The sequence below is a fragment of the Anopheles stephensi genome, chromosome 3 (genome assembly GCF_013141755.1).
Source record: "Anopheles stephensi strain Indian chromosome 3, UCI_ANSTEP_V1.0, whole genome shotgun sequence".
Taxonomy (NCBI): domain Eukaryota; kingdom Metazoa; phylum Arthropoda; class Insecta; order Diptera; family Culicidae; genus Anopheles; species Anopheles stephensi.
This window is the reverse complement of record NC_050203.1, coordinates 59099419-59121432: the sequence shown is the minus strand read 5'-3', so window position 1 is coordinate 59121432 and position 22014 is coordinate 59099419. Positions and strand designations below refer to the sequence as shown.

The 22014-nt window shown below is 46.2% G+C and overlaps 6 protein-coding genes across 21 annotated transcripts in view; 2 read left to right on the top strand and 4 right to left on the bottom strand.

Annotated features, from left to right (window-relative positions):
• The window catches only part of LOC118509274 (probable serine/threonine-protein kinase DDB_G0282963), a 227729-nt gene extending 219263 nt beyond the window's left edge, over positions 1 to 8466 (bottom strand). For 2 of the 14 annotated variants that reach the window (XM_036049637.1, XM_036049645.1), the window contains exon 1: positions 7826 to 8177. The gene's annotated coding sequence lies outside the window, so the exon portion shown is untranslated. Of the gene's footprint in view, positions 1 to 6488; positions 6976 to 7312; positions 7410 to 7441; positions 7709 to 7763; positions 8178 to 8314 lie in introns of those variants that run through there. The other 12 variants (XM_036049634.1, XM_036049630.1, XM_036049642.1 and 9 more) reach the window with 12 other exon arrangements.
• A 2260-nt stretch (positions 8467 to 10726) lies between these two features.
• Positions 10727 to 12789, bottom strand: LOC118509272 (nuclear envelope integral membrane protein 1). Its single transcript, XM_036049627.1, has 2 exons — positions 12447 to 12789; positions 10727 to 12385 (listed from the first exon to the last, which is right to left on the bottom strand). Exons 1-2 carry the CDS (start codon positions 12541 to 12543, stop codon positions 11229 to 11231), a joined length of 1254 nt encoding a protein of 417 aa, XP_035905520.1. The 5' UTR covers positions 12544 to 12789; the 3' UTR covers positions 10727 to 11228.
• A 629-nt stretch (positions 12790 to 13418) lies between these two features.
• On the bottom strand, positions 13419 to 15542 carry LOC118509267 (PIN2/TERF1-interacting telomerase inhibitor 1). Of its 2 annotated transcripts, XM_036049620.1 has the most exons (3): positions 15312 to 15534; positions 13738 to 15222; positions 13419 to 13544 (listed from the first exon to the last, which is right to left on the bottom strand). In XM_036049620.1, the coding sequence occupies exons 1-3, from the start codon at positions 15412 to 15414 to the stop codon at positions 13540 to 13542; spliced, it is 1593 nt and encodes a 530-aa protein (XP_035905513.1). In that variant the 5' UTR covers positions 15415 to 15534; the 3' UTR covers positions 13419 to 13539. The 2 variants fall into 2 exon arrangements, with proteins under 2 accessions (XP_035905513.1, XP_035905511.1); XM_036049618.1 differs by having other exon boundaries at positions 13419 to 15222; positions 15312 to 15542.
• A 214-nt stretch (positions 15543 to 15756) lies between these two features.
• Positions 15757 to 17552, top strand: LOC118509269 (la protein homolog). The gene is made up of 3 exons (XM_036049623.1): positions 15757 to 15905; positions 16049 to 16987; positions 17064 to 17552. Exons 2-3 carry the CDS (start codon positions 16058 to 16060, stop codon positions 17349 to 17351), a joined length of 1218 nt encoding a protein of 405 aa, XP_035905516.1. The 5' UTR covers positions 15757 to 15905; positions 16049 to 16057; the 3' UTR covers positions 17352 to 17552.
• Positions 17539 to 18563, bottom strand: LOC118509270 (protein TIPIN homolog). The gene has a single exon (XM_036049624.1). The coding sequence runs from the start codon at positions 18457 to 18459 to the stop codon at positions 17566 to 17568; it is 894 nt and encodes a 297-aa protein (XP_035905517.1). The 5' UTR covers positions 18460 to 18563; the 3' UTR covers positions 17539 to 17565.
• Positions 18564 to 18762: 199 nt separating this feature from the next.
• Positions 18763 to 21932, top strand: LOC118509268 (histone-lysine N-methyltransferase SMYD3). 2 transcript variants are annotated; one of them, XM_036049622.1, is made up of 6 exons: positions 18763 to 19104; positions 19237 to 19590; positions 19675 to 19919; positions 20738 to 20865; positions 20935 to 21412; positions 21493 to 21932. In XM_036049622.1, exons 2-6 carry the CDS (start codon positions 19481 to 19483, stop codon positions 21888 to 21890), a joined length of 1359 nt encoding a protein of 452 aa, XP_035905515.1. In that variant the 5' UTR covers positions 18763 to 19104; positions 19237 to 19480; the 3' UTR covers positions 21891 to 21932. The 2 variants fall into 2 exon arrangements, with proteins under 2 accessions (XP_035905515.1, XP_035905514.1); XM_036049621.1 differs by having other exon boundaries at positions 18798 to 19104; positions 21487 to 21932.
• The last annotated feature ends 82 nt before the right edge of the window (positions 21933 to 22014 follow it).

Below are 22014 nucleotides of genomic sequence, written 5' to 3'. Positions count from 1 at the left end.
GTCGGGTAAATGGAATCAAGGGGGTAGGGGGGGGGGGGTTGGATCCCGCATGGATGGAAATAGGACATACATTTATATCCCGTGCGGGTGGTTCATGCCGTAGTGGTAGTTGTGTGATTGAGTGGGGTAGAATTATTTTTGGAACAACTCCAACACGGGCCAAATGGATGAAAAATGAAAACAAATTCACTAAAAGTGGAGCAGCGCACCATCGCTCTGTGGACATGTGTGCGTTAGAACGGTCAGGCCAAATAGTCGTTTGATTGCAAGAATTGTTTTTTCGAGAAATTGAACCAGGAAAATTGAGATTTGAACATTAATTTGGCTATGTAAAATCAAAATTACATCGCTACTCAATTTAAAGGGCTTGATTGGGGCCAAGTAGCATAGCTTGAAACTATTAAACATTCAATGGAAATCCCCCAATGAGTCATTGTCCCATTCGCGCTTTGTGAATCATAAATGATGCAAGCGTGAGAAAGAATTGAGGTGAGCAAACATAATATGAAGTCTTCTGCAACCACGAGGGCTATTCGCGCTTAGGAATTGACATAACTGAATATTCTGTCCCGCAAAATGCAACAAATTGTTTAATTATTTTATAACATTTTGCCCCCTCCACTTCATTCTCTTTCCTTTCAGGGATATTTAAATTCTCACCCACATCGTAACTGCAACGCAACAATTTATTCATTTACATTGGATAAAAATGGCACACACAGACACCAAAATGCACGATGAGGTAGACGAAACTAACAAAAAAAAGAGGGCCAGACACAACCAAACTTTAGCCAACAACAGTACAATACGTCTCTCACAATGCGCCGTACCTGCCCCCACCCCCCCACCAAAACATAAGCCCTAGTGTGCATGGGTACGTGCGTGTGATCCAGTTGTGTGTATGTGGACCCTTTGATCATGTCCCGTGAAGCGTGCTGTTCACTCGCTAGGAACGAGAGACAGGAACAAATAAAACATTGGCAAGAGGACGCAACTTCTCAGACGACTTGCAAACAAAACGGTTAGACGTTGATGACCCCGAGACAAGACAGAGCAGCACCACAACAGAGTCCCATCACACCGCATTGTTCCTGAAGTACTTTGGCCAAGGCACTCGCATTGAAAGATTGTAAGCAACGGAAGCCAAAAATCGAAACAGAAACAAGCAAAGTGTGTAAAACGTTAGCCTGCTAGCTCGTGAGGAGTACTTCCCCAAAGTTCGTGAACTTTGAGCAACTCCGCAAGGATAGTACCTAGAGGAAAGCTTTTTGTTTCTAAACAATCTTGAGACACCGGTGACACAAATTAAATACAATTTCGATGTCGTCCGTACCAATTACAATCACACTGGGTCGGGGAACGGAACAGGGAACGAAACGAGCGAATGGTGGAAATTCCTGCCGCTGAAGGATATATCACGATGGCTCAGGAAACGAAAAAGACGCAATGCGGAGGACGACAGCACGAAAATCACTAAATTGGATCGAAGTATTGAATCCACTCAACTAATGCGACCGTTTTCACACACGACGTCGGAAGATGGGCCTTTTGGGATCGATACGGATTTTTAAGGTGACACATCAATCATGTGGATTGGAGAGGTATTAAATGCTTTAACTGTTCGGAGAATTCTCCGTTTAAAGGTGCTTCTTGATTTAACGAAACAAGCCAATTCATTATAAGCGATTAAGTTTTGAAGCTAGGAGGAAAGTGGACTCTATCTCACTCCCAAGAAACAGGGCATGTGTAGCAGACCTTGCTTTATATCATGCAGTTATTATCCTGTTCCGAATCAGCAGAAAAACTGGTACAACAAGCAGCAATGTTTTTTTTCGTCTGATAATTTTGGAACAGCTTCAAGACAAGGCACCACAACACTATACTGCGGCATCATCTTGCGGAGCCTGTTCTGCTTTGGAACAGCTCTAACTCAAAGCTGCACAAACTGAAGCCTCGGCAAGACCCCATAACACAGCACTGGCACAACATTCGTTCATCTGAATAATTTGTTTTAATTCTTCGTTCGACACCTCCGACAAGGTACACACCAGGACCAGAGCCTGTGAGTCAGAACTACCCTAAGTCCAGTCCAGCCGGATGGTGTATCATGATGATGTTCCTATCCCTCGTACACTTCGGGCACAGAGTTTTGTTGGGGCTTAACACACCAAAGATAGATATTCGGAAAGTCGTTCCGCAAAAAACTTTTCCTAATCACGGCCCACCACCCGGTGTGTGAGTGTGTATTTTCTCTTCCGGCATTGGTCGACGATACCACGGGGGCGAACGATGATGATTCATAAGGATATCGTCACCGGCGTCATCGTCGGCACAGCAGCTTGATCAACGCCAACGGCCACAAACACGACAAGTTGGCGTTAGTGTTGTGCTAACAATGTACGCTTTTTCTACTATCCCACACTTTCTTTTGCCTGCCGTTGTTCTCGTTGTTGCCATCCACGGCTGTGTTTGGTTGGTCCTTTGGCCTGAGAGTACCAATTAGCACGCAATGTTATCCGTGGTGGTGGTGCTGAAGCCATCCAGAGGGTGGCAGGATCGTGAGCGCCATAACGACACGCTAACCCTCCCCGGGTTATGTCGCACCGTAGGCAGAGGTAGCGCCAGTAAGAACAACAGTCGCAGTTGTGAGGCGGGAAAAAAGGCAAACCAAACTCAAAACGCAAATGGTAACACGGGGTTTGATGTGATGGTATTCGCGGGAGGACACACCGCGAAAAACTTACCATCGAACCGCTAGGGTTCGAAAGACGGCACCAGAAATTCCGCATTTTATCGGATAATCTCACCTGAAGTGAAGTCATTAACGATTCAGAAGCCGTACAGTGGCATACACGGCCAAACAGACCGAGTCACACCGGTGTACGTGCGGTTGTTGGGCGGAAAACCTATACGTCTCACGGCGAAAACGCTTCATGACACATCGAATTGCTTCGTGGTGTGAAGGATCTTCGATTTGGGAGGGTGTTTTTTTGCTCAGTCTAGCAACAAAAACGACGCACTGAGGCATAACAAAAATCTAAACGCCCAAGTATGATCGATCGTCGTATTGGCGTGATTTTCGCCACTTGCGTCAGAGGTTCATGCAAACATGTGGCGCATTACGTCCCGGTTGGGGTGGGATAAGCGGGTGGTTTTATTTGATACGGTAAACGCATTATCGAACTAATACTGGTAATAGTTATTTTCTTTTTTTTTTTACTACACTAAATTGCCCTTTGTGAGAGGGTCTCTTTTCAATAGCACCAGTTTGTTATTTATTCCACGCAAAAGTAAAATGGCTGCCAACTAAGCAACACTGGAATACAAGAAAACACTAACCCACCCGGCAGATAAGATAAGCACGGTCCAATACGAACTGAATGTGCCTCCTCCTCCGTGTGCTGCTCGCTCGTTCGTCTACCTTGTCCTTGGACGACGGTGGAGCTCACGTTCTGTCCATAAATAATTACCAGCTGAGCCCGGGCTTTTTTATCCTATCTCCAACCACACGCGCGCTCAAACATTCTTATCTTATCAGCACCTCTCGCAGGAAATGGAGTCTATGAGAGGAAGGTTGGCGTTTTAAAAAAAGCCTTCCTCGTGCACCTTCACCCCCGGCCGCCATTGTGTTTCCGCCATGCTGTTCACCAACCAACCCGGGGTGATGACAGCGCGATATGGCGAGTGGGCTGCTCCGTTCTCGAGCTCGGGTAACGTCCAATCGTAGGCAAGCGATAAGGCGAACGGACGCACACCAATTGAATATATGTGTACGTGGGAGAGTGGGTAGATGGGTGGGTGGGTGAGTTAATAAAAAATTTCCATTGCAATCACCGATGATCGGATGCAATGGTGGAATTTGCAACTAAGCACGATTCATTTAACTTTATACACTAATTAAAATTTAATCCAAAGCAATTCATTTACATTCCCTTTCGTTCGTGAGCAATTCTGTAAAACTTCTGTCAGATTTGATTGGCGCGAAAGGTATTGAAAACGAAAGTTTATCTACATATTTTACATATACACTATCGTCTTCGGCCAATCTAGTATCTCGAATTGAGCCAACCAAGTGTCCACTGTCAATGTGGACGGCCTTAAGACTTTACGGGCTGAGTTGTCCGGTGCCATTTTCATGACAATGTTTGCCCACAGGGGACTGGCGATTCTAATTATAGTTTTTAGATGTGCCTCTATGTCCATCGCGACAAGACGTGTATGCCAGGATTAATAGAAAATGGACGCCGATGTTTTTAACAGGCAAGCCATTTCTCTTGAGTAGGCCGTTGAGCAATGGACCATGATACCCTCGGCTGACATACTTTGTTGATTATTGTAATTCTAACAAGCCTTTATCAGGAGTCCCGAAGACAACATTCTGAGTAAAATTTATTTATTATGATATTTAATCGATATCGCTGTCTGATGACCTAGTCTTATATCGGCACAGGTCTTACATACGGCAGAGCCCGGCAATGATTCCAATCCGGCATGACCTACAAGGTCGTTAAGCCAAAGAAGAGGCATCAACCAAGAATTTGAATTATTCTTGCTTTACGAAGAAAGAAAAGAAATTGTCAATCGGAGTTCGGTATGTACAATACACGCTAAACGGCGCTAGCGCCACATCAAAACCATGAATGAAATGCTCTCCAAATGTGCTCTGGTTAATTGCCTAAGGCCCGGCAACCAAATGGGATATTTCACAATAATTGTTTAACTCAATTAACGAAGAATGAGAGAGAAAAAAAAACACGGACCATTGCAATTTGTTGCCTCAGCTGTTTACGGTCCGGGAACTTGCGGCCGATCGTGGCGTCGTTTCTTGGAATTAGCTGTTCCTCCACGCCTGTTCTTCTCCCCCACCCGGCAGAAGGTTATTCGATTCGAAAGCGCTGGCCTAATCGGAACCGGCGCACGGGAACCGAAAAACCATGATAAAGCGATCTCGATTCATACCTCCAGTGTTCTGGGCTGCGTTCCGTTTCTCCTCCGTTCTGCGTTTTATCACATCCACTTTATAACCTTCCCAATTCTAATCTTGTGAAATTGAATCGTAAGGAGCAAGAAGTGAAGAAACGTTTTTCAATCAGCCCGCAGTTGACTCGTCATCGGAATGGTAGGGAAGGGGGGTGGGGGGCGGGGGTCGTCACGCAATGGACAGCAACCGGCCAAACCTAACCAAACGACCAGCCCGACAGGTGTCGCACTTGCATTCTAATGTACACACCTCACACTACGGGTCTAAACGCGGATAGCGCCGCGGCGCAAAGGAGCCAAACAGCCACAAACAACATAAAACCGTTTGCCGCATTTATTGGAAAAAGTAATAGCAACACCCCAGCCATCCCCCACAGCTATGTGTAGTACACACAACCAAACACACGCAAACACGTGTCGCACCAGACGGAAACTTCCTTCTCCCCTTTAAAAAGAATTCACACACACACGCGCGCGCACAGACATTGGTCGCCGGCGTCTAGGACGAAAACAGCCCCCTTTTTGCTTTAACCGCCCGGATAGAAACCGACGCCAGGTTGCCCTATCACACTGGCCGCGTAGTGTTAGTTAATTAGCGTCCGTGCACCTGTGTGTAGGCGTGTGTGTGTGCAGTAGGATGAACATCATCGCATACATTGAGCATTCACTTGAGTCTCCCTCCCGATTATACGGCAAGCGTAGCTATTTTTGGACGGTGATTGTAGATAAAACAAGCATTCGTGTGCCAGCATGATTCAGAGCTAGAAAGAGAGGCACAATAGCCAACACAACAAAACCCAGCAAGCAAGCGATATCCCGACGAAGCGTTAGGGATCTCTTGGTGGATCCGGACGCAGAATCTTTTTATCAGTACACCATCTTCTCCTTCGACGTATGCAACGTGAGGATCGGACAACATACACCACAGCAAGGGATGCAATGGGTGCATGAAAAGGAAGGCAAATGGCCGTCCTGAAACTGTGCGAGAGCGGGAAGCAAGGAACGCTAGAGCGTGAGAGCAAAAAAACGCATCGCAAGAGAGTCGACGCATTGCTTTACACGTGTGTAGCCGAAAAGCAAAACCCCCCTGAACTGTGGTGCCTTCTCTTTCGCACCTGCGCTGCGTTAGCAAAACATCATCAGCAGCAGCCTGCTTTGTTTTTATCCTGCTCGCTATCCTGCATCGCTCTCATCACATTCCTGTCTCTCTTTCGTGCACGCCAGACGCGGGTGGATAAACTCGCTTCCATGCGTACCAAACGCACGCACACATACCGTGTGCCCTGCTTCGCAACACGGAGCCAGACAAAGTTTACTTTTCTACCAGAATGCTCGCTTTCGAGCCCTTTCACGTGCACGTTTTGATGGAAACAGCAGCCGGAGACATAAACCATCGTAGTACACAGTGTGTGATCGCAATCATCAAAATGGCAAAAATATTTAATCAGACACTAAGGAATTTAACACATGTTAAAAACGTTATCTAGCGAATCTTTTGTATTACTCACCGACAGCTTCTACTCGAAAAGGAAGTCCACTTCTTCGAATTAGTACCGGAAGCAGGGCGAAATTGTTTTTTTCTCAATTCGTCATCCGACTGCCAGCCCCGTCCAGTGGTGTTGTTGAAACGGAAGTCGTCCTCTCGGCGTATTTCTTCAGCCTGCCATTGCCTTTCCCTTTCGTAGCAAAACCTTTTCAACACACTGACACACACACACACGCACGCACATTATAGACCAGACGATTACGCACCCGGGCGGTGTTTCAAGGTCTTGGCGGAGGAACACAACCGGCATCGAAAGAAAAACCGTTCGGCCCGGGAGGGGAGGTTTTGATTCACATATTATGGACACCCTTCTCACCTTTTCTTATCCGGCACGGTGAAGGTGTAATTTTAAACTGTATCCAATTGTCTGCGAAACGGCAATTTTCTCACGGCCACATTAACACGTTACTGGCGAACTCAACGATCCAACACACTATTCTATCCTCAAAAGATGCCGTTCAAATCTATAAATCTAATGCCAATTTAAATTCGAGGGCAGACGTTCAGAACTTTCCGGGGTAGGGGCAGGGACCAATGCTTCTGAATTTATACAATATTCACGCACTGCACCAAAAAATCCCAACCGAGCTCTATGAACGACCCGGACACGACTGATTGGTATACTGGGCCAGCGCGATATAACTACGTCGACTAGCAAGATATCAGCATCAATGGTTGCTTTGTTTTTTCACCGAACGTTGATTGGATGGATGATTCGAGGCGATGTAGAGATTTTTATCCGACACCTTTAAATTAAAACTCGCTTCTCCTATTTGTTGGAATTACTTTAACGAAGAATATTGGGAAGGACACACTTTCACGAATATAACACTCCAAACTAGACACTAGTTCCAGCCAGACAGACAGAACGGCCGGTTTTTTTTTTTGCAAGCAAATGGCCGCCGATAAGCTCACCCGATTGGGTCCGCTAACAAGATTAGACGACGGATACGGACGACGGATGGCTGCTGTTTTGGTACACACAACTATTGCTGAGCCTCACCGGCTTGATAGGTTGCGGCTTAAGTGAGGATATTTCCGCATGCACCAAGAATGCCATCTGCTTCCTCACTCTGTCCGTTCACGCGCCACACGACATGCTTGCTTTCGAGGCCGGATTTGCCGGAGAATGGTGTGACACGAAACTTAAACTTTTTTTTATCCGTGTGACATTTGGAACTGATTTTACAGAAATGGTCACACACGCACACAAAACGCCGCAGCATAAAATTATTACACAAAAGGGCCTAGTTCTGGTCGCCGCGAGTTTGCCGTTGGACAACAATAATATACGCGTACGTTTACAGCACAGGCACAGTGACGGCAAACCAGACCACCGCAGGTAAAAGTAAAAATCACTGACAATTCGAAATGCCGAACGAAAACAACAGTGCGACACATAACCGGTGTAAGAGCGAGACCGTGCAGGAGAGCGAGAGAGAACTAATGGCGGATGGCCGCGAGTGTGTGCGTGAGCGACACACTATGCGGAGAGCAACTCTAAGTACGTGTGTGCGGTGTTGTGTTTGGGAAACGCACTGCAGCGGCTCGTTCATACATTTGCTGTGTAAGTGTGTGTGTGTAGTGTGTGTTTGCTTGTAAGCGCGCGAGAGCGAAACACAGGTAGATGTAATGCGTGTGCACGTGTGTGTTCGTGTATGTGTGTGCTTTTGTTTGTGTGTTTATGTTAGGTTGAGGAAGGGGGAAGGAAGGAGGGGATTTGGATGAGATGTAGGGGGGGGGAGGAAGGGGGATTCACGCACGGTGAACAAGAAGAAGGATACTAACAGCAACAACAAAAAACTGCACGTACAAAACAACACGCAACGAAGAGAGCAATTGAACACGCGGCGAACGAACAAACAGGACGTATACGAGAGCGCGGACACGGGCACGCACGTGTTAACGGACCGGTTGATGATTTGTTTCTCAAAAAGCGGGCCCGAACACCCTAACCTGCACTCTACGCGAAACCATTTTTTGCCGGAGCTGGCGCGCTTCGTGCGCGCGGACATGCGATATTTGCTTCGGTTTTGCTTCGGACGGCCCGAAGCTCGGCCGGCTCACGCACTCAAGCATAGTTCGGTACTGTGGAGCCAGAGAGTGTGAGAGCGTGAGAGGGAGATGGATGATATCAGATATTGTGGCCGGTGCGCTTCACTCCAACGGTCCCGAATGGTTTGGGACTGACAGAAACCCCTAGCGCGTGGGGTTATGTTTTTTATACGATGTTTTTTGGAAGGTAAAAAGCTACATAGTTGAATAATTAAAGGCTTTTCTGATGTTTGTTTAATGTTTTATTTAATAATAATTAAATAGTCACTAAAATATTCAATTTGTTCTTGATTTAAATCAAGCCAGCTAAAGGAGATCTCAATTTACGCTTGCAGCATGGCTGATCACAGGTGATCGCCAAAGTCCAAAACCCGCCAATTTCTTCCCGTCCCTAATTAAACTCGATCACAGCTGACCCATTGTAGTCTCCTGGTAACTACAGACACAGCCCATAGAATCCGGAATGCTTCACGCTCAATTAAATCATCAAATGGCACTCCCGGGGCCAATGTCGCGCCTTCGTAACGATCGAAGATTTTCACCAAGCCCAACCTTAATAAAGCATGCAACCAGCAACATTGTTACATTTTCATCTGCACACACAAAGGAACCAACGAAACAAAAAACTTCGCCTGTTTCGCTGGAAAAATAAGTTAGTCGCGAAAAAAGGGCTACCAGTTCGACCGATCACGAAACAAAGGGCCCACCACCGAAATAATGCCGATAAAAAGGAAGTGATAACATTTTTCTCTCGCGAGTTGGTTTGTGTAAGTGGATGGAGAAAAAAACGATGATATTCCCTTTTTCCATCGCTCCAAACATCCAACGATCGAAGAGTAGGGGACGATCGTGCAATGATCATGCCTTTGTCTGTATACCCATTCCCACCTACAACGGAACACTCACACACGTGTTTTGTGGGGGATAGATGTTATGTTCCAACCAGCATAAGACGCTAGTTGAGCATGCTTTTGCTTTGCTTCTCTTTTTATCGCTCTCCCTTTTTTGCTGTCCCTAAGTTTACTTGGTTTTCTCCCTTTTATACGAGCAATTCCCTCAATCCAAAAGCGTAGGTGTGGAGACTTTCTGAGGAATTTTCGATCGAGTTGCGCTTGGTTGATAAACTAGATAAGCAAGCTTGTGGAATGAGATGGTGCACATACGTAATTGAAGGAATGGTTCAAGAATAAGCTTACGAAATCGAGGATCTTTTTTTTTGCTTCTCCTTCATACATTTGAATAATTTAAAATAAATTCTTTAATAAATTTGTCAAAAATCACACAATTTTAAATTATAATAAGGCGATCTGGAAGCAGCAGTTATAGTGCTACAACGGCTTTCACACGACATGACCGAATATTTGGATTGTCCTCCCAAACGCAAAACTGACTTTCCAGGGGAAACTAAGGGAATCCAGTCTGGCCATAATCTTTTTAGGATCGAGTTCCAAAACAGCCACCCCACAGTTATTTGCTGTAAGCTCTCTATGCTTATTCTTGTCCGTCTACAAACCGATTCCAGGAGATTAGGTCCAGGGCTACATCCGATGTGGTTCGAATCCACTTGGTCTTCTCCATTTCTTAGACTTCTGAGCACGTTTATGAGAGATTTGATCTCCATCTGTGTACCTTGGTCGATAACCAGCTCTAGGAATTAGCCCAGCATCCTCAACATATGACCCAACGATCGCCTTCGAAACCATCAGGACATCTGGCCCACCAAGTAGCTCAGATCGCACGTGCTTCGTTCTCCAGCGATGACTAGAACATTGGTATCTCCCTACAAAATAGGTACGATCGCGTATCCGTAGAGGCCTAGGAGATATCCAAAGTGACGATCGTTTCGAAGCAGCAAATAGAATTCAATAGATACCAGATAGTTTCCTAGTAGGGCTCTATCGCCTGTCGCATTCATCCCGAATCTAATTAAATGGGTCTATGAACCACTTGGCGATAGATATACAACCGTTGGTGCAATTGGAGAGATTGAGTAATAATCGTCGTAATAATTGTAATAAATTCGTAAATCGAATTCAAATGCATCAAATTATGTGACTGATTTTACGAATTATTTTTTACGAATAATACATCAAGATGCTAGAAAATCCCTCAGTTCGTCGAACAATAAAGCACCGTTTAAAATACTGATTCCATAGTAGACGAAACATTAGGATTTTATTTTCAGTATTTACATACTTTTCTACTTCATATGCTTATACAGTTTACATTTCGAACAAAGTATTACTTTACGATACACTTAACATTAGAGCATTATCTCATCAGCAAACATTTAGAGGGGACAGTTACAAAAGATAGTTCGTACCACCAGCTAACATAAAGAAGATACAGAATGAATTATCTACAATAGTAATGATGTTTCGGTGTGACTTGAGCTTACGGATATAAAGCATTGAGCAATCTAGCTTTGAAGATTGATGAGTAAAAACGAGTTTTTTCTTTGTATTTAACCTACTGCCCTGAACATGTACCGTCCTTAAATGACTTACGCTATCGAAAGACTTTATCCCTTGGCTCTGAGATAGAAGACTATATTTAGAACTAGTACAGCGCACGTTACAGTCCGATTCTCAATAATGGCATCTATGGTTTTTCACTACGTTTTTCGCTGACAGGTTCTATTACGCGCTCAGTTCTCTTCCCCCTCGCTAGATCCCTGCAGATCCTCCGACTCGTCATCATCATTGCTTAGGCTGGAGTGTACGGTGTCGTACTCGATGCACTCCTCGTCCATCACGTGCGGTGAACCTTCCACGAACGACGCAAAGCGCACCGGATTCCGCAGCCTCATCATCGTCGTCCACTGCTTGCACTCCGGGCTGCGGCAGTACTCGCGCAGATCTTTAAGCGCTCGATCCGTTTCGATCCTTCCCTGCTCCTCAAACTCTTCCACCGTAAGCAAACGTCGGCGGCTAGGATAGCGACTGCGAAACCGATTACGGATCCACCGAAGCAGTGCTAGCGGTGTGGCATGGTAGTACACGGCAATGACGACGAGCACAAACCCAGTGGCTAGGGTGCGCTGGTAGCTGCTGAAGAACACCATCGTCAGGGCGATCAGTTGCAGCGTCCATTGAATCACGCGCTTGCTTCGGTGATCCTTCGGTGGACCAAGCCGATAGCACACGAAGAAGCTTATCGATCCAACGATGGCCAGATACCAGAACACGTAATGCTGGTAAAGCACAAAGATTAGCCGCAAGTTTTCGTACATCATCTGCATGCCGTAAAAGCCTAGCGTCCATCCGCCAACCATCACACCGAGCATGAGCGGTCGGTATGGCATCAGCTTGCTGAACATGTACACGAGCGCCAGTGCGAACGAGGTAAGGCCGATCAGAATTCCTCCCGTGTAGTAGAACAGTGGATTTTGGCTCATCGGCAGGGCGATGAAGAAGAGCAGCACGCCCAACACCAGCAACCCGACGCGCCACAAATCGAACCGATTCAGCAGCACCTCGATCTCGTACTTCCCGGAAGACACCACGCCGAGGCAGCTCTGGTTAAACGGTTCCAGCTCCACCTGTCGCCGTTTGCGCGAGGCAAACACGTTAAAGCTGAACAAACTTTGTTCGGCTTTGTAGTGCTTCTTCACCTCGGCCGGCGCACTGCCCAGATACTGGTTGTAGTTATCATGATCGCAGTGCATTCGGATCGACACGGTACAGAAAGCGTTCAGCAGGGTTTGCTCCTGGCCCGGGTAGCAGTACACCACCAAGCCGGGTCGGGAGATGCTCCATTCATCGTACGCGTACGAAACCATGCGTCCCGGTTGCAGGAATATTACTACGGAGGCACGAAATTTATATTACAAACAGTGTAGAAAGAATCACTCTTCGCAACTTACCATCTTTCTGTCCTTCGGTTTCTGCAGCGCAACAGATAAACGGTAGAAGGCTGCAGGCTACCAGAGCCGTGATCCAGCAACCGATCCGGAGCATCATGTTGGTTTTTGCTACCTGTGATTCGCTTTGCTACAAATTTCACCGCTAAAAATATACGCTATTTGTTACCAAACATCTACCAACGAGCCTGTACACTGTCACGCCTGCACCGGTAATCTTTCGATAAGCATTTTAAGTACAATTAGAGCTAGAAAATAGGACTGATGCACCGCGCGTACCTATGAGGTAAGCATACAAACACTGTATCAAGCGACGGCCGGTAAACCACGGAAAATAGCGGTTTTTGTTGTGACAGTTCGTTTTCGCCCGTGCATTCTTTTCGCCCGAGGTGCATTTTTCGCTTTGGCGAAGCCCAAGGTGTATATATATTTTTAAAAAATTTAAATTATTTAAAACTTTTTTGAATTGTTTTTTTTCTGTACTAGAGAATGTGCTAGAAGCTTCATTTTTTTGGGACAGAGTTGAAGACTGTTCGCAGCTATGTGGAGGTATAAGGGAAGACATAAGCCCATGCAAGTTTAAAAGCATCACACTAGCTCAAGAGCAGTAAAGCCACCGTGCAGTGATGACCCGGCGGAGTAAATCTTCAAGCTGGGATTCCACAACCTCAGCATATGCCCTCATTGTTTAATAAGGATAATATGGGAGAAGAAAGGAAATAGGACAAATTAGAGTACGGCAACCTGCCTCTTGCTGTCTACCTATAAAACCCGTCCGGGAAGCAGAGTGATTACCTAGCCATGCCGCATAGACCTGCTGAATAGAATGGGCCAATCAGAAGAAAAGGAGAACTCATTATATTTAGAAGTAGAGAAGCCGGAAGAAATTACGGAAAACCATGTAGTAAAAGAGGTTTCGAAAAAAAGTTTTATACTTCTCAAGTCCAAAAGATAAAACACCATAAAACACTCAAATCATCAATTTAAATATACATTTATTATCCACAGGTTTTCACAGGACTATTGTAATTACGTTACTTTCATTTCCTCCATCCCATTGACCGTGACTCGCTCTTGATAAGCTTGACTTGCTCCGTCAATCTGTAACCAATAATATCGCCAAAATTAGAGCCGAAGAAGCGTGATTCGTCAAGGTACCTCAACACGTGGATTTTAACTTTGCAAGTTAACTCTTCCTGGTCTTCTATCGGGGGCAATTCCGGCAATGGAGGAAAGAGCCGTGGACATGTTGCCTGTGTCTGTGATTCCTGTACATCTTTTTCGTTATCCTTACCGTTTTGCTGTAAGCCGTCCCTCGCTGTCGGGTTACGTTGGTTGGTGTTTTTAGACTGCGGCTCGGAAGCACCATCAACAACAACGGCATCCAGATTGTCCGGTACTGTTCCTTTTGGTTCCTCGGTTGCATCGGTCTCCACGGGTTTAACTGTTTTATCTTTTTTAGACTTTTTCTTCTTTTTTACTGGTTCTTCAACGACGGCAGTAACGGATTCAACGTGATCTTCCTTTACCTCTCCATCAGTTGCAGGAATAGCTAGCGGAACTGTTTCCGGTTCTACGGCAACATTGGTTTCCATGGATTCGTCCGGTTTACTTTTCTTCGATTTTTTCTTCTTTTTGACTGGTTCTTCAGCGATGGCGGTAACGTCTTCCGCGTGATCTTCCTTTATCTCCTCATGGATTGCAGGAGTTTCTTGCGGAACCATATCGTTTGTTTCTTCGGCTCCATTAGTCTCCATGGATTCATCTAATTTCTTTTTCTTAGACTTTTTCTTCTTTTTGGCTGGCTCTTCAGCGATGGCAGTAACGGTTTCAACATGTTCTTCGTTCAGCACCTCATCGGTTGCAGCCGACTGAATTGACGATTCAGTGTCGGGAGTTTGTTTTTTGGATTTTTTCTTCTTTTTAACCGTCTGAGATAGATCGCTTTCCGATTCGACCGGAATTTCCGCCTCCTCCTCTACTGGTACTTCTTCCTCTAGTGGCTCTATGCTCTGTCGCTTTCGTTTTTCCTTTTTATGCGACACTTCTTTGATTGTGTCCTCCACCGGAAGCGGCAACGGTTCCTCGGTCTCGATGAGTGTTTTCTTCTTTTTCTTCTTCTTGGGTTTATCAGTATCGACGGAGTCAGAAGGTTCCACCTTACCAGAAGGTTGTTCTTCGGTTTTTGTTCCATTTGTGCCATTCACGCCACCGCCAGCTGCAGCCATATTTTTCTGTTTCATTTTCTCCTTAAAGTACTCTTGAATCGACATGCTCGCGTTGATCGTGGACAAACCTAAAATTGGTCGTTCTGGTTCTGACTCTTTTTCGGGCTCCTTTTTGCTCGCCTCGTTCTCTGCAGCCGATACAATCGGCTTGTTTATCTCAGCAAACGAACGCTTGCCAAAAATGTTGGCAAGATCCTTTACATTCGCTTGGCTCAGATCCTTGCCGCGGGTAAATTTCTTGTAGTGTACCCGTACACGCGATGTCTTCGACCGCGCTTCGAGCGACTGTAGCTGTGCTTTTGGATCCAGCTTGGTGCTACATTCGTTGCTAGGCACATCTGCTGCACCGTTTAGGCGCTTCAGAAGATCGTTAAAACCTGCATCGTGCTGCGTCCACTGATCATCGGGAACACCAACAAAGCCAACCCCTTCGTTGTCCCGTTTCAGCCTTTGTGATACGGGTTCGGTAATGCCGTTTTCGTCCTTACCTAAACCCTTACCTTCCGACCACCCCAGCTTAGCAAGCATACGTGCGCCTACATTGTTGGAATCTAAAACCATTGATAGAAAACACTTTTAGACCTCTTCTGATCACTTTCGAGCGTTCGTTTGTAAAGAGATTGGAAATGAAAACCCATACCTTGGTACAGTGGACGATGCCGTGGTTTCTGTCCCTCTTGGCACAGCCTTTTCTGACGCTCTTTCATGCTGGGAAGCATCACTGAGCCTAAACTATCATCCATCGTATGGATAGTTCTGTAAAGTGGTTATTTTAACAAAAACTAAACCGAAATCACACAGCGTATACGGCGCACCAAGAATTGCGGCGCACGTGTGTTTGCGATTGATGACAGCTCACACAAATGTAAACAATCTGACAGGTTTGCATCCCAAGGTGACTAGAACATAGTGGTACACCATTTTTACTTTTGAAATTTAAATTGTTTATTTTGTAAATTAAGCAACGGCAATTGCAATTCAAAAATAAATGTTTTCAAACAAATATTTTCTGTAGAGCAAACCAAACGAATAAATAAAATTGTTTTCAATTCTGTTTCAAGGTGCACATCTTATGTGAAAGCATCTTGGTTCCAGTCAGTCGTTCGAACTGTCATCCATCCTTCAACATGATTGGAAAACGTGCAAACACACAAACAAGCATTTCTCTGACGACACTTCGTAAGCTCGCACGTGCAAAATTAACGTGAAATAACGCGAGTTTCTCCTATATCAGGTAACGATTTAGCACAATCTTTCTGCGGAAAAAGTTGTCCCGTACTCATTCGCTACCACTGAAGGGTTGTTAACAGATCGTGCCTTTCGGTGCGCTCCGCAATATTTACCCGGTATACAATCTAACCTAACATTTACTTGCAGCCACGCACCATGACCGAGTCAGAAGTACAATCTGCCCCCGTACCGGAGGAGAAGCCGGAAGAGAGCGAGGCTAACAGCGGTGCCGTCACCGCGAACGAAGCCGCAATTATCCGCCAGCTGGAGTACTACTTCGGTGATGCCAATCTGGCCAAGGACAAATTCATGAAGGACCAGATCGCCAAAGATGATGGCTGGGTTCCGCTCGATGTGTTGCTGACGTTCAAGCGTCTGAAATCGCTCAGCGAGGACAAGAAGGTGATTGTGGATTCGATTGCCAAATCGGACGAGGGATTGATCGAGATCAGCGAGGATAAGGAGAAGCTGCGCCGCCATCCGGAACGTCCGCTGCCCGAGATGAACGAGGAGCGACGCAAGGAGCTGTACGCTCGTACCGTGTACGTGAAAGGGTTTGCCCCGCAGGGTGGCACCACAATGCATGAGCTGGTGGAATTTTTCGAATCGTTCGAAAAGGTGACCAACATCGTGATGCGCAAGTATCTGGACAAACCGACCAAGAAGTACCTGTTCAAGGGCAGCCTGTTCGTGACGTTTTCCGACAAGGAGGAGTGCGCCAAGTTTTTGGAGAAAGGCCCGCTGAAGTACAAGGGCAAGGAGCTGATTTGCATGATGCAGAACGATTACTACGAATCAAAGCGCGCCGAGCACAAGCAACGCACCGAGAAGATAGAGGAGCGGAAGCGCAAGAAGCAGGAGGCGAACAATGAGCTGGTCGCGCAGCTGCCGACCGGAGCGTGTGTGTTTATGGATGGGTTCGGGAAGGAAACGACCCGTGAATCGATCAAGGAAACAATCCGTGGGCTTGATGAAACGCTCGAGTTCGCTTACATCGATTACCAGAAGGGGGACAAGAATGGGTACGTGCGTTTTAGCAAACAGGACGCAGGCAAACAGTTCCTCGAAAAGCTAACGGATAAGAAGGTACGTAAAATGAACGGCGAACAGTGATGGGACGTATAGGGAAGATAATTTACACATTTTTGTTGCACCTTTTTAGCTGACAGTCGACGATGCCGAGGTAACGGTCGAATTGCTCGTTGAGGAGAAGGAAACCGCCTACCTGACGAAGATTGCGGAGGAACAGGCCAAGTGGAAGGGCAGTGCGAAGCACAAGGGTAGAGGAAACCGGGGCAATAACAACCGCAACCATCATCATCACGGCGCAGGACATAAGCGTAAGCGGGATAATAATGCCGACAAGGATGCTGCGGACGGTGAGCCTCCCAGTAAGAAGGACGCGGCGGTTGAGAAGCCCTCGGCAAGCGAAACCAAAGCCGCCGAGTAGATACCTGACTTTGCGTTTCGCTGGGTAATGATTTGAATTCGTATCTGTAAGAAAACGTACTTTTATCGCTACTACTACTAAGGATAATTTCTATATTACATTTTATAAGACGTTGCACGCTGGAGAAGAGCTAACTCCAGTAGTGTATGGCATTGGAGACCGAACTGTTGAATATAAAAAATGTCAATATTCGAAGATTTACAAAACTTTATTTTTATTGCGCATCGGGGCTGCGTGTCAAGGTGCTAGAATCGTTTTCCGTATTTTCGGTTTCATTTCTGCCTTGTGATTGTGCTAGCATGCGTGCCTTCCGCAGTTCTAGCGCTTTCAATCGGTTTGCTTCAATTTTTGCCTTCAGTTCCTCGTTGATAATGGGTGGTGGTTTCGGCATCATCACCTGTTGTGTATCTTTCAAGGCATTCGCGTGCACGTTGCTCTCCTCCGTCAGTGGATTCACTCCATCCTGCCTGACCGCGTCGAAGGCCGTGTCTGTGGAGAGATTTCCAATGCCGGATGTGTTGGCAATCGATGTTCGCCCCCTTGACCGAGCTATCTGCTCCTCGAGCATACTGTCCAACGGATCCAGCGGTTGGTTCATTTGACGATTGTCATCCGGCTCGTCTTCCTCGCTGCGTATGGCGGCCGCCTCATCCAGTTCCTGCTGCAACAAACCGGACCGATATTTGTTCATGTACATCTGTACCTGCTTCTTGTGACCGAGCTTCTCGATCTTGGCCATACAATCGTCGAAGTGGAACTTCGGATAGAGACGATGGGCCCAGTGCTCGTAGTGGCGCATCATCCTGTTCAGATCGGACGCTTCGTGGCCTTTCCCATGGAACTTGAAATCTTTGAAATGATCCTTCAGAGCGATTATACCGCGTGGGCCACACAGTTTCGCTTCGTTGAGCATGTTTCGCGGATTTCGGACCGTTTTCTTCTTCGCCTCCACCGGTACCGGTTTGGATGGGCCGGCTGCATCGTCTCCATCGGCAGCATCGTCGCCGTCCGCATCCGGGAGTTCATCGTCATCGGACGGAATAATCCCATCGTTTTCATCCTCCACTGTGGCACTTTCACTGAACAGATAATCGTGTGGATGGGCCATATTTTCCCGGGGGCACAAACAAGGCACAAAGTTTAAGTCCGGCTGTTTGTATATCACACCGACTGGCCACAGCTAGGGGGAAAAGCGCGCCATTCGTAGACCAAGGTTGATAGATAAATCTGGCATCATAAAAACGGTGCAAACTGTTTATTTGTAGTTTATAAACGTCTTTTTAAGGAAGAATTGCATGGAATGTGCAAATTAAACCATTTTTATATTATACCACATAGAAAAAGAGATAAAATTGAATAAAAATTCGTTTTTTAATGACAAGTGGTTAACACGGCAATGTATACACAGGTCACGTTGTTATTGAATTTTGACAGTTCTGGGTAGCAAATTAATATTCGAAATAAACAAACCCCAAAAATTTGATCATACCAAACCCAAATAAATAACTGCTCGTGAAATACATTCAGTAATACACATAATTGTCGATATTTTAGCCGCAAATTAGGACTCATATCGCGACTAGCTTTCGGCGGACGAACGATTCATTCAAAATTCTAACGTATGCTTCCAACCGAAGCTAGAACAGGGAAGTGCTAGTGGCACCGCAGAGAATAGCCGAACGTTACGCATGCAAGCATCGTCTATAAAAAGCTGTACGGCGGCTCTAAAAATACACACCATTCTCCCCGATAAGTATGTAACATTTATGCATTTCGCTGTCTGGCTGTGGCCGTCGCTCTACATCTCTGCTGCAGAACGGCAACAACAGAGCATCCCCAGACCCACGCCTCTATTTACGGTTTCTATTTTCTGTTTGATGCGTAGTTCCAGCACCTTCGCGGCAACCACCGTTGCCCGTGCCCGACACCGGTAGTAAACCCGAATGAGCGTTATTTTTAAATTTCCACCACTGTTCGCGGGCAGCTAATTAGAACGGTGTGCGACTACCGGTTGCGTGCCGGGAGACTCGAGCAAGTGTTGCGGTGAGCTCTGTTTAGGGCATCCATTTGTTTGGCTTGCTGTGCCTAGTCTGTGGTGAAAGCTCCCAGTCTTGCTTGTGACCTGCATCATGAAGAAATCAATCTATCGACGGGGAGATGTGATACTGCAGGAGAAACCATTCGCGTGCGTACTCGATCCTCGGTACCGTGATTCGAGATGTGACCGTTGCTTTAAGGAGTAAGTAAGCTTAGTGCTGTAAATTTACTTCCTCTTGGTATTAATCAAAATGTAAAAACTGTTGTACTTTTTTCCTTTTTTCAGGACAAAGGTAATGAAATGCTCCAACTGCCTGTACGTACGCTACTGTGGCCGTTCGTGCCAGAAAGAAGCATGGTCCGATCATAAAGAGGAATGCGAAAAGCTAAAGGCGCTACCGGCGGGTCTCGTTGTCCCGCCCGCAGCACTGATGATGGCCAGGATTGTACGACGGCTGCTGAAAGGTGGCGATACGTACAAAGGCTACTACACCTCCAAGCGTTACCGCAAGTTCAGCGATCTTATGCCACGTAAGTTGGGTTGAAAGTCTTCAGCAGTCCCCCTATCAGGTTTCTTAAGATCTGCCTGCCTATCTATTTATTTACCCCTTTTTTCGCATCATATTTATAGTCCATTTAGGTTGCTCATCTCATTGCTCATGGTTCTCGTACCGTTGAAAGAGAAATATTGAAAACCTTCAATATCAGACCAAGGTAGCTTAGCGTGAAACATTACTACTACTTTGACTGTCGCAATTGGGTTTCTAATTCTTTGTGCTCTGTGTGAAGCATTGTGTAACAATGCTGAAGGAAAGTTGAAGGTTATTCATATGTCCCCCGAGATACCATGTCTTTATAACAAGCGATTCCCCTTTCTTTCTAGTACGTACAATTCACATCCATCGTTAACTGCCATGATGATACACATTCCAGAGCTAACTGTATCATCTGGGATTTGGGAGGAAAACTATGTGAGATGTTATGTGTTTGTTTTTACGATTTTTTCTGTTGCTGTGGCTTGCATTCGTGGCTGTGTTCCCCCCTCCATGATCATGTGTTCTTATATGCATTTCCTATCAAATTCCTCTCTCTCATTAAAAAGGGGCTCATTTACCCCTACTTTCAACCTCGGTAATGTACAATCTAATTTGCACATACAAAATGCACGATGCATCGTGTGAACGTTGGCACCGAATCCCGAAAGAAGGAAGCTAGATGCATCCGTGCGCTTTTGTTGTGCATGGTGGGTGATGTTTGTTTCGTTTTCTTTCCCTTTCGTATCGTAAGTGTATGAGAGCTAGACTAATAATTTGAATGCTTTTTTTTTCTACAACTGTTTGATAATGCAGACGAGGAAAACATTCAAAAAGACTTGAAACGGATGGACCACTTTGCTTCACTGTTCGTTGTGCTGCAGCGATTGTTGGATGAAGTGGCACGTCCGAGCAAGATGGAATTGCTTCGAATTTACGGAAAGGTGAGTAATGTTGCGCATGGAACAAAGTTAGCTGCAACAGTATTAAACATGTTCCGGTCACCTTTCCAGATGTGCATCAACACATTCAACATTTTGGACAACGAAATGAACACCATCGGGACGGGCATGTATATCGGGGCCTCGATCATCGATCACAGCTGCCGCCCGAACGTGGTCGTATCGTTCGACGGCGAAACGCTCAAGATGCGCCTGCTGGAAGACTATCCAGAGCAGGAGCTTGATTTCGGCAAACTGTTCATATCGTACATCGATCTGATTGACACGACGGACGTACGGCGGGAACAGCTTTCCGAGCGGTACTACTTCGACTGTGACTGTGACCGTTGCCGGGATGAGCAAGAGCAGAGGAGAATGAATGCTGCCGCATGTCCGAACAGAAACTGCCAAGAATCGGTCGATATGAACGATTCGGAGCTGGAGCACTGTCCGCTTTGCGGGACGTCTATCACAAATTCCGATCGGGACACGTTTACCGAAATCAGTAGCTTCACACGGGATCATCTGGCGCAAATGAAAAACGTTGCATGTAAGGTTAAGCGAATAGGAACGTATGATGAACGATGGGTTGAAGTTCTTTCTTTTTTTTCTACTCGCCCCAAGCTACAGATCTGGACGTGAGCCGGCTGTGCCTGAAGAAGCAGGAAAACATCCTTCATCGCTACAACGTGCACCACATCAAAACGCTCGACAACGCGATGGAAAGTGCACTGAACATGGAAAAGTGGCGCGAAGCGATCGGGTACGGATTGCGGCTGTTGGACGGCTTTCGACACTACTACAGCCCGTACCATCCGATGCTGGGACTGACGTATCTGAAGGTTGGTAAGTTGCAGCTGTACGAGTGCCAGTTTGCGGAGGCACTGATACATCTGCAACAGGCAGCCAAGATTGTGCGCGTTACGCACGGCGAGCAGGACGATCTGTACAAGCGCGTGCTCATACCGCTGCTGTGCGATGCGGCACAAGGCGATTTGGGCCATCTAGCGATCAAGCCCACTGATTGAAGTTCAAATGTAGCGAATAAAGAACAATCGCTTACTACTTAAGGGTTTCTTCCCCTTGAAGTAACAAGGACTGCTTTTGAACATTCGAAATTTGTGGTCGTCGGATCCGGATACGTAGTCCGTA

Bases quoted from the DNA above. Each gene is read 5' to 3' on its own strand.
- LOC118509270 (XM_036049624.1), bottom strand. From the start codon at position 18,459: ATGGCCCATCCACACGATTATCTGTTCAGTGAAAGTGCCACAGTGGAG.
- LOC118509272 (XM_036049627.1), bottom strand. From the start codon at position 12,543: ATGATGCTCCGGATCGGTTGCTGGATCACGGCTCTGGTAGCCTGCAGC. The intron at 12,386-12,446 runs GTAAGTTGCGAA...GTGCCTCCGTAG, and splicing joins AACCGAAGGACAGAAAGATG to TAATATTCCTGCAACCGGGA.
- LOC118509268 (XM_036049621.1), top strand. From the start codon at position 19,481: ATGAAGAAATCAATCTATCGACGGGGAGATGTGATACTGCAGGAGAAA. The intron at 19,591-19,674 runs GTAAGTAAGCTT...TCCTTTTTTCAG, and splicing joins TGTGACCGTTGCTTTAAGGA to GACAAAGGTAATGAAATGCT. The intron at 21,413-21,486 runs GTAAGGTTAAGC...ACTCGCCCCAAG, and splicing joins GCAAATGAAAAACGTTGCAT to CTACAGATCTGGACGTGAGC.
- LOC118509269 (XM_036049623.1), top strand. From the start codon at position 16,058: ATGACCGAGTCAGAAGTACAATCTGCCCCCGTACCGGAGGAGAAGCCG. The intron at 16,988-17,063 runs GTACGTAAAATG...GCACCTTTTTAG, and splicing joins AAAAGCTAACGGATAAGAAG to CTGACAGTCGACGATGCCGA.
- LOC118509267 (XM_036049618.1), bottom strand. From the start codon at position 15,414: ATGGATGATAGTTTAGGCTCAGTGATGCTTCCCAGCATGAAAGAGCGT. The intron at 15,223-15,311 runs GTATGGGTTTTC...CAATGGTTTTAG, and splicing joins GCATCGTCCACTGTACCAAG to ATTCCAACAATGTAGGCGCA.